This window comes from Cornus florida, unplaced genomic scaffold, assembly GCF_030987335.1.
Source record: "Cornus florida cultivar Cherokee Brave unplaced genomic scaffold, ASM3098733v1 CherokeeBrave_3.0.0_Hap2_Chr07, whole genome shotgun sequence".
Lineage (NCBI taxonomy): Eukaryota > Viridiplantae > Streptophyta > Magnoliopsida > Cornales > Cornaceae > Cornus > Cornus florida.
This window is the reverse complement of record NW_026775577.1, coordinates 10,491,712-10,507,864: the sequence shown is the minus strand read 5'-3', so window position 1 is coordinate 10,507,864 and position 16,153 is coordinate 10,491,712. Positions and strand designations below refer to the sequence as shown.

Here is a 16,153-nt window from a genome sequence, read left to right as displayed (position 1 = left end):
GATAAATCACTCTAATTATATTTTATTATATATGGACTAAAATCACTCTCACAATATTCTCAGAACAATATTTTGTGGAGTAATTTAAGATTCCTATAATAATATTTTCCAACAATAACAATTGGTATTAACTAGAATTGCTGCAAACTTATGTTGGCATTTATGGAAGTCTCGCAATGATGTTTGGTGGACTTGGTTGGTCTGTTCAAAAGATCATTGAAGTTGTTGTTGTGCAGTTTTTGGAGTTTTATAATGTTCACTCAAAAATTATTCATGCTTCCTATCAGTCTGTTCCTATTCCATCTCCTTTGCCAGTGCGTTAGTTGCCGCCAACGAATGTATGTGGGGGTGTTTGAAGGCTAACGTTGATCTACAAGAAATGGAAGCCAGGTAAAAAAAATTGTTCAAAAGAAAAAGAAGTATATCAAAAAGAAAACTTCCAAAGACACTTCTAAAAAGAAGAAAGAATGTAAATGCTATATTTGCAATGAACTTAAAAAATGATCAAGATGGTAGAAGAAGAAAATCTTTGTGTCATCTATGGAGAAGATCTTACTGATGAAAACATTCTATATGAAATCTCCAGTGAAGAAGAAAGTGAAGATGATGAAAATTCTGGACCACAAGAATTTTCGAACAATGTAATGGACACACCCGAGCACAATGTACTGCAGAAGGAACTGCAGAGTTAGGTCTGTTTAGCATGCAAAAAATTGCACGATGGAAGAAGTAGTATCCTGAGATCCGATACATACATCTTGGTATCCTACAAATCAAGATTATTTCTCTTTATAGAAAAGGTATAGATCAACCTATAAAAGCCTTAAAAATGTTCTAGTTATGAATAACTAGACTTTATATGCTTGTTAGTGAAAAAGTTTCTCTTACATTAAAAGATGAACTAAAAGAAATTCCTCTTATTGAACATTTTTCTTATATCTGTGATAAAACTTTTTCACCCCCAAAAAGAGATTCACAAATTTTGAGCCTCAATGAAAAACACTGGCTATATACGATTCTTAAAAATATTTTTTCTAAAAACCCTCTAACTTTATGGTACCGAAGCCCTCGCTACTGTAAATTAAAATTAAAAATTCTTCAATTATTATAAGGGTAAAACCCATGATCCACCTCAAAAAAGATGTAGAAGAGTTTTCTGAACAAATACAACAGCTACAAAGGAAAAGACTGATATAAACCACTAATAGTCCTCATACAAGTCCGGCTTTTTTTTGGTAAGAAACCATAGTGAGATAAAAAGAAGAAAGGCCAGAATGGTCATTAACTATAAGAGACTAAACAAGCATCTTATATTCGATAGTTATATTATACCTGGAAAAGATGTGCTTATACATCAAACTCGTGAGTCAAAAAATTTTCAGCAAGTTTGACTGTAAATCATGATTTTGGCAATTAAGGTTGACAAAATAGTCTAAACCATTAACTGATTTTAGTACACCTCAAGAACATTACCAACGAAGAGTAATGCCTTTTGAATTAAATACTACTCCACAAATCTATGAAAGATGGATGGATCATATTTTCAAAGACCTAAAAGATTTTTGTATTGTTTACATAGATGATATTCTTATCTTCTCTAAAACAAAAGAAGATTACCAAAAGCATTTAAAAATCTTGTACAAAAAGTTTCATCGATACGTTATTATTTTATCGATAAAAAAGATGGAGATAGAAAAAGAATAAAACTACAACACCACATCATAAAAATAAGAGATTTTCCTGATGTATTAAAAGACAAAAAGCAACTTCAAACTTTCTCGGTTTACTCAATTATGGTAGTACTTTTTTCAAAAACTTATTTCAAAAGGAGATTCCTTATTAAAGAAATTGAAAAAATATACTATTAAAATGGCACCAAAATAATACAAGACATTAAGCAAAGTCCTGATATTATTCTAAAAATTTATATTCCTCAAACATGAGATAAACTTATTCTTACTGTTGGGGACGTGTTTTAAAGCCATTCCTAAAGAAAAATGGAAAGAAGTTGACGAAAACATACATCAAATTGGATCACGCAATAAAGTTCTTTCAAAAAAGATCCAAAAGGAAGAACTTATCAGTGGATATAATTCTAAAAAATTTAACCAAATGAACACAATTATATTATTTATGAAAAACAATTACTTGCAATTAAATGTTTTCACATTTATTTTGCTCTTGAAGACTTCGTAGTTAAAAATTTCTTAATAAACAAAAAAGATTGTTTAGAAGGAAGAGGCCTTAAATGGTACAATGTTATTACCCAATATTCTTTTACTATTGAATATATAAAAAGCACCAACAATTTTCTTGCAGACTTTCTTAGCAAAAATTATATTGAAAATAATTGATTAACTATTTTCAATTATTTTGCAGATGGATAAGGAAAAAGGCAAACAGCCTCAGAACAATTGGGTTACTATTGCTAAAAAGGCAAGGTCACCAACTTTACGATCACAATCCATAAACAAATGGTTTGTTGTTTTCGCAGGTTTCCAACCAGGAATCTAGGCCACATGGTTTGAATGTCATACGCCACATGGTTTGAATGTCATGCACAAATAAATAAATTTTTTGGTGCATGCTTTAAGGCATACAAAGATGCTAAACAAGTTTAACAATAAGAAAATTTTATTTTATATTGGTTTTTGCAACTAGCAGAACTAATTAAAAATAATTTTTCATCAAACAATTTTTGAAAAAATAAAACATATTTGTCTTCACGAAAAAACGAAAGATGAAGATGTTTTTCCGAAACACATTTTTCAACTTATCTTCAGAAAAATTGGAAGATCATCATTCAATCATTAAAAGGTTTTATGAAGAAGCACATGAAGAAATAAATAATTACAAAGTCGCTTTCTATAAAAAGACAATACCAAAATTGTCCCTTTACCTCGACACTATACCATGGTCCATGGAACAAATTGAATGGGAAGAAATTTATTGTTGAAACCTTATGTTAACCTTCAAACGCTTTCCTTTTCTTTTTGTTTCTTCCAATAATTTTTGCCAAACATAAATTTTTAATCCTTGTCCATCACCTTTTCTTTCCTTTCCTCCTTTTGCCGTAGAACCAAACTGACCTAAAGGATTCAACAACTAACCTCATTAATGCTATGGAAGATTGATACTACAGTAAACATTTCTCCGATGGACTGCAATCCTTTCAGCACAGGAAAAGAAAGTTACTGTACAAAAAGTCAAAATCACTGTTCATAAAATAGTGAAAGTATATTCGTTTACTGTTCATCAACAGTAAAAAAGATAGATTCGGTTACTTGTTCATCAATAGTATTTTTTACTTTTTATTTTCTATATATTGTGAGCTATTGAAACGAAGAAACATCTTCGATATTTGCTCTTATCTATCCTCTCTTGTATCTATCTTCTCTTATATAAATATTCCATAAAGTAATTGTGTTAGGTTCAGTGCTTTTTCTGGATAATATATATAATTTTTTTGGAATTTCTATAGAAAATTTAAGATTGTGTTGTGTGGGAATTAGTGGGGATGTAATGTATTATGTGATAATAAAAAAATAATAAAAAATTTTAAAAAAAAATTATGGTAGCATGTTACATATATAGAAAATCATACATATTATATAGATATATACTCATCAAATTTTGCCCTTTTTCTGGATAAACTAGCCTAGGTGAAATCAGTCTTAAACATTAATTGGTCTTAGGTTCAAAAAAATAAATAAAGAAAATAAGAAAATTATAGTTAAAAAAAAAATTCAAAATTCCTATTAAAAATAACATTATAGCCGTTTTAAACATTAATTGGTCTTAATGGCTATATTCGCCAAAAAAAAAAAAAAAAATTCGTTTTTTTTGTTTTTTCCTAACAAAATGAAATTTATTTTAAACAATAATTTTTTTACCTTTGTTTTCATCTTTATAAATAAATACATATTGCGGTTAGGAAAAAGTAATAAAAAAAATTATTAAAATAATATTTTTGAAGAGCAAAATTACACCATTGGAGCACCTGGATAGCAAAAATAAATTTTAGAGCCTCCGTTTGAGATGTTCTTGGCCTTTCATTCCTTGCCTCAACAATTGAATTTGTGCTTCACAAGCCAAAAATTGTCTTTAGGTTTTGAAGAAATGAGAACAAAAGCGTGAACCCTGCTGCTTCTTTAGTCCTAATGAGTTCATGATAAGTTTGTGGATCTCTGGCCTCTTTTTGACCCTCCAACTAAAGCAACTTTCTTTGTTATTATTATTTTTTTTAAAGTTCTTTATTTTATTTTAGTAGGTGAGTTTTTGAGTATGATTGATATTGTGATATGAATGTAAGAAATAATCTCTAAAAAATAAAATACATGAGTCTTTAATTTTTTTTTGTCAAATAATTATCAAAGCATAAATGCAAGAGAGAGGTGGGTGGGGGTGGAGAGAGAAATCGGTTAATAAAGTTACTTGGACAAATTAAAAGTTTTGGTATTAAAAATAAGTTAAATCTTCATAAAGAGTTTTGATTTTCACTTTAAAACATACTTAGGAGCCAAACAGCACAAAATATTTTTCAGAAAATATTTTTAAAAACTCAGCCAAACACTAGAAAAAATAATGTAGACAATTGGTAAACAGTCGACAATAAGATATTTCATTTAACAACAATCAATACTGCTTTGACAATAATAACAGTCACTCCTAAGATACATTTACCCGACCTCAATGGAAAAGGTCCTAAAATTTACTTTGAAGAAAAAAACAAAAAAATATTTACTTTATTATCTGTCCTTTAAATAAAGGTCTTACATCAGCGTGACATATGTGTTGACGAGAATTTTTGAAAATAAAATAAATATATTATATCAAAATACAACACCGCCGATTAAATCAAACATACCCATCATTAGTGTTGTGTGGCATATAAAAAGGGAAAAACATGATTTGGCTGAATAATAATTATTATTATTATTTATTTATTTATTTATTTTTTTTTTGTGAGGGGCACGGCATTTTACAATCTGATTACCTATCATTAATTAACCAGTTTACACCATATATTTCAACCCCCAAAAGAGAATGAAAAAATAATAGTAATAAAAAAAAAAAAATTGTTACCTTGAGATGAGATCTAAGCAGGACAAAAACAAGGGATAGAGAGGAATGGCAGAAAACGATGGGTATGGGTGGAGTTGGCAAGCATTTATCTTTGGAAATCTTGTAACCATCGAACAGATTTCCTTGCCAAAACAACCCACACCCACAACTTCCCGCACCCATATCTCCCTTTCCCATTTCTTGCTTTCTCTTTCTATATGTATAGATTTCTCTCTCTATATATATATCCATGGAAAAATTGGAGAAAACAGAAGGAGGTTTCTCCTCTCCTTGCATCAGATCTAAATCTAGCAATAGAGACACTGAAGTTTGGCTATGGTATTTATTTATAGAGAGATTGGTCACCTACTGGTATTGGTTGGGTAAGTGGAGTCTGACTCACTGTTAGCTGTAATTTCGGGTAGGGTTTAGCTTTTTAGGACGAAAACGTCCTTGTTTTAATGGTTGGTTGACGAAAATATCCTCGACTACTTGTTTATTATCTTGAGAGCCCTTCCAAATAGCTTTCTCTTTCTATATGTATAGATTTCTCTCTCTATATATATATCCATGGAAAAATTGGAGAAAACAGAAGGAGGTTTCTCCTCTCCTTGCATCAGATCTAAATCTAGCAATAGAGACACTGAAGTTTGGCTATGGTATTTATTTATAGAGAGATTGGTCACCTACTGGTATTGGTTGGGTAAGTGGAGTCTGACTCACTGTTAGCTGTAATTTCGGGTAGGGTTTAGCTTTTTAGGACGAAAACGTCCTTGTTTTAATGGTTGGTTGACGAAAATATCCTCGACTACTTGTTTATTATCTTGAGAGCCCTTCCAAATAGCTTTTCAAAAAATTAAGTTTAGATATACTTGTGTGCCAATCCTACGTGTATAACAATCCCCTTTTTACAACCTGACAATTTGGAATTGTCCACATATAGTTTGCCACCTCACACCTGCCCATGCACATTTGCACCACGTAGGTGGCCGCATTCACCTTCTTTAGGAGTTAACTTGCTCGTTGACCACACTTTCAATTAAATTAGACTCTAATATCATTTGTAACGGTACACTCCACATGATACGAGGCTTTTGGGAGTAAATCTTGAGTCCCTTTGGATTGTTTTTCAAAACATTTGGTAAAAATGTGTTAGTAACCATTAAAAACGTTTTTAATAATTACCAATTTTAACTTAGTAGACTTTTGAATGAAGTTAAAATTTAAATATTTTAAAACTGAATTCCTAGTAGACATTAAATATTTTAGGCAATTCTTTTTTCTCTAACAAATTTGTCCTTTTTTATTTTTATAAAGACAATTACACTCCTTTATTTATAAATTAGCTATTAACAGCGGGTCAGTAATTAAAACAAAGAGGAAAGTGGTGTCAGACTCTTTCTTAAAGCGAGGTTAGGGATTCTAGCATTAATAGAGGTATGTGTGAGGGGTGAGTATCAACTAGGAAAAGAAAAAAAAAAATTACTATTCTAAAATTAGCAATATAAGTCTTTTGTTTTAAAAATATTGTTACCAAAAAAGTAAAAAATAATTTAATTATGAAAAGTACGTACTTATTATAATGTACCACCAAAATGCCTAACATGCTTGTCTGCAACAACAATTTTTACTAACAAAATCGTTAATTTTATTTTTTAATTATTATTATTATTTATTCTAATAGCAACGCAAAGTGTGTATTAAGACAAAAATAAAATAATACTCTTTCCGTTCCAAAAAAAAATAATGTTCCTTTTTGAGAATCTAGCCTTTTAAGATGATGATTTGTAGTATTTTATTATTATTATTATTATATTGATATTGAGAATATAGGAACATTACAAGTTTGGAAATGAGAAATTTATTTTAAACTTTTTAAAAAATTCTTGGTGGTGAATTCAAAAAATCGAATTCATAACTCACGAATCGGATCACGAATTGGAGCACTAAAATTCAATCCGATTCGTGAGATTTATATATATATATTCAAATAATGTATTAGTTAATGATTATTTAAAAAAAAAAAAAGAATTAATGTTGATAAATTGAAATTTTATTTATTGAGTTATGATTAAAAAATAAAAAATATTGGACTATTTAAGACAAAATCTAATCAAATCCGAATTATAGATTAATAGCGGATTCAGATTTTTCCAATCCATTAAGAGCGAAACGAGCATTTGATCCGATCCATCATTTAATATTTACCAGATTGGTAGCGAATTTAAATTTTTTCAATTCATTGAATGCGAATCGAACATCGGATACATATATTTTTATACATAATATTCACATTTCAGATTTTTACACTTGGATTGTCACATCCTAAAGAAAGACTCGATATAAGTGATAAAGTCTTCTAGATTATTGTGAAGTATTATAAAGAGAGTTTGAAAGATTCTAAAATATCAGAGTGATGTAGATATTTGTAAAAAGTGAGAAATTTCTGAAAGAGTAGGGTTTTGTAGAGGGTAAAAATTAACATATTTATATAAGACGTTTTTAGAAAGTAGATAAAATGCCTATATAAGGTAAGGATGTTTCATTTGTAAACAACATCATCCATAAAACTTACTTTTTAAAAAAAATTTGGAGGTCTCCATATAGAAATGATGAGTGAAATTGAACAAAATAAAATTGTACAAAAACTAAATTTATCCTAATTTCATTTTTAATGCACCAATTTCATATCTTATTCTTTTTATTTACTATTCATTTTATTTATTATTCGTTTTGGTCCTTTTTTATTTATTATTCATTTTATTTATTATTCGTTTTAATGCACCAATTTTTCCATAAGCACAGTCTAGATAGTGAAGAAATAAATAAACTTTCAAAATCTTATTTTTGAGAAGTTTTTGAAATTCATATCAATCATGTTCAACCAGCTCAAGTAATGGCATAGCGGTGAGAGAGAGTATGGATCGTACGTGAAGTAGTTGGGGGAGAAAGTGAGAAACAAAAAATCTACAAGGGATTGAATTGGTACTTGACAACATGCACTCAGGGCCATCCAAATCTCTAAGCAAAAAATCATCACACAACATTTTTTGCCATGCCACAAATGCATAGTTCATCTTTCTATACAACTGATATGTAGAGCATTATAAGCCCATTCTAGCATTTTAAAAAAAAAAATGTACTCTTTCATGCATATACTTTAATATATTTCGTGTATCTATAGTAGAATGGCGAGGGTTTCAAGCTAAAAACTAGAATAAATTTTCAAAATTGCCTCCTCCCAGATTCCACATCTTCCACTGCCAAACTGCCCATGAATGCATCGCTGTTTCTTGCTTCCTGCTGATTTTCAGTTTCAGCCTCTGGAGTCACCCCGTTGTGTGAGTTTGTGACTGCATGTGTCATTGCACGGGATTCCTCCAGTACGCGAAAGTAAGCATAAGGTCCCCAGCCTATACATAGCAACAAGCAGAAGCTTAGGTCACGGATATTTAATCGAAGAACCAATAACCACAGCATTAATAAGATTACAACCAGCGTTACACCGCTTCAATCTCGATAACCTATTAGAATATCAAGCATTCTGCTGACTAGAGTGCGGACCACTCGGAGAAATAACATTTACAAACTTTATTACATTGACGTCAAGAAGCCTGCCCGGCTGAGAATAAAAAATTAACATGACCATTGCACCATTTAAACAAGGTCCACACCAAAAAATGGTACTCTTTTTAGTTGTAAGAAACTCCATATGATAGCTTCCTAACCAATTACTGTACCACCTGCATATTTTAAATTACATATCGATGTTGGATTCACCAACCCATGTGAACAACCGAAATGTCCAACCATGTCCAGTGAACCAATTTTTTAGTGTCAAGTATAAGGTACCTCTTCCACAAGTATATCTTTTCTTTCTATATTAAATAAGATATAAATTTGATTAATTTATCTGAAATTGATATACAAACAAGTGCTTAAGTTGGAAAATGAAGCTCAGCAATTATCATGATGGTATTTATATCATTATAGAAGTACTACTCCACCGCCAAAGGCTGTAGCCTAGTGGTATCTCTATCTCCCAAAGTCGGAGGTGAGAGTTCGAGTCCCCGTTGGTCCCCAATGGGGGTGTGAGTTTCTTGCCTAAGAAAAAAAAAACGTATAGTACTACTCCCACTGCTATCCGCTGCATATGATATCAAAACCCTTCTTAAATTGTGAACTTTTTGGATGCATCAGACAGTTTCCAGAGTTTCACTTCATTACAAACATAATTCTTATTTATTAAGTATATTTGATGCATACAAAGAACCTAATTTTTCATTGTATATGGAATCCCAAAAATTAAAATAGATAGTCATTTTCAATCATTTCGAAGAACCGTAAAATCTAATCAACGATGTAACTTGTTGCTAGCACAATCCTGATGGATCTTTAAATGCCATTTCTACCACCGACTTTCCCTGAACAGACAAGAAAAAAGATAAAGAAAAGAAATACCAGCATACCTTCAGCATGATACGGAGGTGGAAAGAAGTGCAAATAGCAAAACGTGGCCACTACAAGGCCTGCAAAAAGAATATATTTATATATAACTCAGTGCAGTAAGCATCTATAAGTTTTAATTACTAATTAGTAATAGAAATGACAGAACATGATAGAAAAATTGAACCAACCTAGGAGACCTCCAGCAAAGACATCTTGCCAATGGTGCCGGTAGTCATCTACTCGAGAAATGCCAATTAGAGATGCAACGAGTAGAGGAAGAACAACAATGCATAGTTTTGCAACATGGCCTCTATGATCAAATACTTTTATCTTTCCAGATAAATACAGTGACAGAAAGCCCAAACCAGCAAAGGACCCTGCAAATTGAATCCCAAACCCAAATCCACATAGTTAACAAGTCTGCAAGAAAAATTATGGTGAACGTAGCTTCGCTATTGCGTATAGATGAAATTATACATTTTACCATTATGAGACCTTATATTTTATAAATAAATTTAATTGCTCCAAATAATATAATATCCAACCATAGTGAAATGAAACAGTAAAAGAATAAAATAACCATCTAGAGATACAGTATGTTGCTAGATTCTACCATCTAAATATACAGATATGGTGCTACCGTGCCAGATGCTGCTTACATGAAGTATGCCCACTTGGAAAACTTTTATGCCCTTCCTTTATGATACTTTTCTCACCGTGACATATAACATTACCCAATTGATCATAAAGCTGAGAAGCAATCAAATATAAAGTATCGTAAAAAATAGTGCAGCATGAGGGATAAAATTAATTAATGAAGATCTATAATCGTAGTGGAGCATACATCCTTTCCATCTGGAAAACAACGCCAGAAAAAGTCTGGACGAGGCCGACCCACTGCATCCTTTATTGAATCTGTGATAACCGCCGTTACCAGAGCAGCGAATAAAATACCTGCTCTACAAACAAATTCCGATTATCAGTTCTATTTTTGAGAAAATGGTTCATTCTGTTGATTGCAAGCATGAAGAGTATTTCTTGATAAAAACAGAACCGAGTTGAAAGATTTTGTCACCTAGTGTCGCGTGATGTAGATCATAGACGTCTCTCCTATGAATATAGAAACCAAAAAAAATGGCCATAGGCAATATAACTGCATACACCTAATTGAACAAAAATAAAAAGATGAACGTAAGAGAACTCACCGGTGGCAGTATTCATACGGCAATACAACTATGGTGGTATTTAAATAATGATGGCAGATAGTAACTTACAGGAACAGCCCATATAGGAACGGTGTTAGATTTCAAGGGATACTTGAGATCAGTCATCATATCTTTCCCAACAAAGCGATAAAATGGATTGATAACATTCAGAATGAGAACCATTGCCCCAAGAAGCATCAGTATAAGCCAGTCATAACAGTGTGTCCTTGCCACTGTGACTCCATGGGACCTTACAGTATGCGACCCAAGCTGGACTTCTCTCATTCTTTCCTATTAAATATACAACAGGCCAAAAAGAGAATTAGGGTATAGAGAGTCAAACTGCAAGCAGCTGCCCTAGCAAAGGCTAGGAAGGTTAAAACTCTAAAAAGACTGATTGCTAGCAATAGTAAATAAAAATGAATAAATAATCATCTGCTGCTGCAATTGTGTAATTAATCATGTTTAGTTTGTATCTTACATAAGTACTACTACGATCAGCAATTTCTTTAATAATTCCTATAGAAAGACCAATAAAGTCCCAAAGTACACTGATTTGGCATGTCATAGGTAAATGCAACAACTGCCTAAGTCATGACAGTGATGCCAATGTCAATATGATGATAACATGAATCCTAATAATAACTGTGGCATAGAATATGTAAATCATTCTTTTGTCAAGGGAAAAAAAAAATAAAGAAAATGTAAACCACAAGAAAAAGTGACAGCATATATGAATGTTGTATTTCCATCAAGAACTGCAGTGACAGTTAAAAGTTAAAACACTATGAAGACGTGATGCCTATAAGCAATATATGAAGTATATACTACAATTGGAATACCAGATAATTCTACTCTTAAGCACAATCAACTGGACACAGCATAAAGAGAGTATAAGACCTAGTAGATGAGCAATATAAATATCTTGCACATGGAGACCCAATAAACAGTTAGTTCAACCTATATTTTAAATGATTTCACATGTTATTAATCCATAATGTCGTTCTGCATGTATGCTGGGATTTCTGGGCAACTTTAGGAAGCATATAAACTCAGATGCTGAAAATCTCCATTACATATGAAACATTGACTATTTTCATTTCTACTGTGATCATTGAGAAGGCTACAATTCATTTTTCCGTTGCATATATATGCCACGGTTAGTATTTTAGCAGTATATAAAATGATATAAACAACTTACGGAAACTTATCAATGCCAAATAATGTCTCTGTGAACATAATTTAACTAATAAATGGTTCTGAGCAAGTAAAACTATCTCGAACAGTTAAAAAGTACTCAAGGTTGTACAGTATTGTTAAACTTGAAGCCTTTTGACAGTTGATGCTCAGTCTGTTAGTCTATCCGCATATAGAAAGAAAAAGAAGTGCAGAAAATCCAACCTCGGAACCTTGTGAACAAAGAAACATATTTTTAAACAGTGTTACAATTGTCATCACATTCAAATTATCTGGGATGGCTGGCTTATTCAAGAGGTCAATGAATGGACTCTTATATACTACGATGTCATATATTAGATATAATACCTGAAAAAGAGATAACCATACAAAAAAGCTTGGAACATCTGATAATATTTGACCTTTCAACTCCCAATTTACATCAAAGATATCTGAAAATATTGAACTTTCATCTCCTAATTTACATCAAAGAGACTAAACTCTTGTTTGTTTCCCTCAACTACAAGTCTATAACAAACCAATGATCCCACCATAAGTGCATCATTCCAGATATCAGCAACAATCATTTAAACAAAAATAAATAAAAAATAATAATACCTCTTGGTTCTTGTATTCTAACAATGGAAAGTGGAGGGGCGAAAACCAAGCGCTAGTAACTGCAGAAAGCTCCAGCCTCTGGCTTGCTACATCCTACATGACCCTCAACAAATCAAATCTTTATGGAAAAAACTCCCTAGCTCTATTTTTATTTTTGGGTAAGTCCCAACTCTTAAAAGTTCACTTCAAATGTGAACTTTATTGGTATAGGACTCATCGATGATGAAATTGGTCCAACTTCTCAACGTTGATCTAACTTCTTAAGGGTCTGTGGACCAATACAAGGTTCAAAACATATGCTATCTGTCGTTGGTATATAAAATACACAATACAATCATATATTACACAGAAAAAACTCAACACACCTAAAAACAACATCTCATAGAAAATTTTAAGTGCAAACATTGGTAGTTGTACTTTACAATACTATCTAAAATCTCAACAAGAATTTGGATTTTTTTTTTTTTTTCTTAGTTGGGACTCACACACACTGCCTCCACTAAAGTTCAAACCCCTGACCTCCCTCTGGGAAGTAGGAGCCTTGTACCGCTAGGAATCCATATGTACAGTTGCCACTACCAACTCATGAGGGCCTCCCATGAAGAAAAGTCAAAAATGATCCAAGCTCTTCTCAAACAATGCAGTTTACACATTATGTCTTCCAAGAATCCAGAAGCAGTAATCTTTTGGTAAATTTTATACTTATTATTTTTTTTATTATTAATCAGAAAACTCAGCAGTCCATAACCCAAGAGGACATTTTTCTCTGGTGTTCCAAATATAATTTTTCGCAGCCAGAAACCAGTAGAGATCTGCAATTTGTTATTTGAAGTCCGCTTTCACCCACTATGAATGTATAGACAACTCAACTTTGTTATTTCAGAAGCTTAAAAACTAAGGTTACCAAGGCGAGTAGACAAATAAAATATATATATATATATATATATATATATATATATATATGTATGCATATAGCTCTTCTCGCTCGCATCTAGTTCAGCCTATTGAAGCTCGCAGTACACTGTGGCTATCAATAAAAGTTCTATTTGGTCCAGTTCCGTTTCTTATCTATTGCTTTTAGTTGCCTGTTATTTGTAGCTCACTACATGGAAGTCATCACAGAGTGCAATAACTCCTGTGCATATACAAAAGTCATTGCTGTTGTTGTTGGTGGTCCTATTGTCATTATCCTTGTTGATTTGCATCATTTGACATCATGATTGAAATTTGTTATCCTTTCTTAAAGAAAATAAAGGTTGGACGCTTTGAGGTGTAGTTCCAAAATTATCGGACAGGACTGATCTTAAATGTGTTTGTATTATATAAGACTTGTATTAGAATGCGTTGGTTAAGTTAGTTTCATTTTATGGACACATCCATGAAGTGTTAGACACATGTCTAGTAGTTTGTGTGAAGTGTCAATGTCCAACACATGTTCCCAAAAATATGTCACCTTTGTAGAAGTGTATGTGCATATTAGGTTGCCGCCAGATTTCATCTTTCAATTTTATGTTATATTGTTATGCATTCTTGGTTGATTCTTCCTTTCTTTCCTTTTATCATGGGATACCAATTCAAAAGGCAATCATTATTTTTATCTTGTATAAAGGTATTATAAACACCAACACCAACAAAAGAAAGAAAACTGCATCCATTTCATTTTCTGATTGCATATTCTTTTTTTCTTATTTTATAGGGTCTCAACCAATTTTGAGTCATCCTACTACCAATACCACGTTAAACTGAGGCGGCCCTGTAAAATGACTGATACTTAAACCTAAAACTACAAGCGAAGTAAACCTCAAAAGTTTTAGAGCTATACATTTTGACTAATACCTTTTCTTTTCTCCAGGTCATAAGGGTGGGCTTATGCAAACAGTGAGTGCATCAATCTAATAAGAATAAACTTCAAAGAATCGTCTCAATTTAACAATTTTAAAAGTGAAATCAAGTATCCAAATATAAAATCTCAGTTTGCAGCCAGCAGAGAATTCTTGCTAGGCCTCAAAGATTCATTCCAAAAACTAATGACCCCTAAATATACCTAGCATGACATAATAGCATATATATATATATACCTAGCCGCAATATTGATCAAAGCCGCAATATTGATCAAAGCCCCAATATTTTACTGCTAAACACTTGAATCAATCAATGGCCCCTAAATATATCTGGCATGACAGGATAGGTGTGTATATATATTATATATAAGAAGAAATACCAAATAGGACACTGATCTTTAACTGTGACCTCCTAAATGTAAAGAATTACTGAAATTCAGCTAAAAATAACAGTAAAAAATAAAATAAGGGCTCACATCTTAGTTTGATCCATGAACACCTGCTGCAACATAATCATAAACCTATAAAAACCCACCATACAGAAGTAGATGCATACAGTTCAAGCAAACATTAAAAAGAAGTCATACCCACAAAAAGTTTCCCAATAAAAATCTATAATGTGCCTATATAAATACATATAAACATAATATATAAGAACTCCAAACCCAATTCAGCAATTAACAATCATCAGCAGAAAGACAACCGCAATACGAGAACAATAAAACCCACTAACCTGAGAGGAACCCCTGAAATTCCTAAACCATGAAACAGATCTTATATCCCACCAAGACATTTTGTGAATCAACGAAAATAAAACAATAGATGATGAATCGTGGGTCCTTCGATTAATCCCAGAAAATAGAGTATTATGCTATGAAACTAGGATCAACGAAATAGTGAGAGAGAGAGAAGCTTCCTAGTTGTTAGTTAATGTCCATGGACAGTCTTATCTGCCAACTATGAGAGTACAAATATTATAATAATTAAAAACCAAAAAAACAAAAAGAAAAAGATGAACAGGTGAAAATAAAAAAGCTTTACCTGTGGGGTTTTGACTTTTGAGGTGAAGCTTTGCAATTGGAGAAAAAGGGTTTCGAATGGGACCCTAAAACCATATTCTTACGAAATCATGTGGTAACCATGAAATCTATATACATGGACGGGAGAGAAGGATAGGGATGGTAAATTAGCCCGACCCGTCGAAAACGGTTTTTCGGACCTGTATTATGATTTGAGCGAAAACGAGTTTAAGGCTAGTAAATAGGGTAGGAAAAATATGAGAGAATTATTTATCACGTAATAATTAAAAAAAAAAAGTTCAAATTATAAAACTTTCCTATTGTTTATAAAAACTACTTTCTCCTTTCTTTTTAATTATCCGTCTCCTACACTGTGGCTGACTCCCTCAATTAAAAAATTATTATAATATTTTTGATGTTTTTAAAAATCTTTTATATCACCCCTTTTCGTTAGTTCACTGTCTAAAATAACCAATCTTGTAACAAATTTCTTTAAAATGACCATAAATTAAGAAATATATGAATGGTTACCAAGTCTAACCACTTCATTATCTAGAATTTTTAAAAGTTCCAATCAATTTCGTTCATTTTTCAATAATGCAAAATTATAACATCACGTGTTCATAACGGACCATTATCAATAATTTGTTTAAAATGTTGTACTAAATTGAACTGATTAAATAATTAAATGCATTTGGTTTAAACTATGTACTTATCTTTAATATCAGAAATTAAGATCGAAAACAAATAGACATGAATTATGAGTACTTTCTCTTGCGCG

The 16,153-nt window shown here is 31.8% G+C and overlaps 1 protein-coding gene across 3 annotated transcripts; it reads right to left on the bottom strand.

The window, feature by feature from the left end:
* Nucleotides 1-8,046: 8,046 nt before the first annotated feature.
* LOC132316147 (putative lipid phosphate phosphatase 3, chloroplastic) lies at nt 8,047-15,418 on the bottom strand. Of its 3 annotated transcripts, XM_059814656.1 has the most exons (9): nt 15,087-15,350; nt 12,513-12,605; nt 10,788-11,009; nt 10,589-10,676; nt 10,358-10,467; nt 10,173-10,263; nt 9,702-9,890; nt 9,534-9,593; nt 8,047-8,477 (listed from the first exon to the last, which is right to left on the bottom strand). In XM_059814656.1, the coding sequence occupies exons 1-9, from the start codon at nt 15,144-15,146 to the stop codon at nt 8,290-8,292; spliced, it is 1,101 nt and encodes a 366-aa protein (XP_059670639.1). In that variant the 5' UTR covers nt 15,147-15,350; the 3' UTR covers nt 8,047-8,289. The 3 variants fall into 3 exon arrangements, with proteins under 3 accessions (XP_059670639.1, XP_059670641.1, XP_059670640.1); XM_059814658.1 differs by lacking the exons at nt 12,513-12,605; nt 15,087-15,350 and adding an exon at nt 15,395-15,418; XM_059814657.1 differs by lacking the exon at nt 12,513-12,605 and having other exon boundaries at nt 15,087-15,346.
* Between the last annotated feature and the right edge of the window lie 735 nt (nt 15,419-16,153).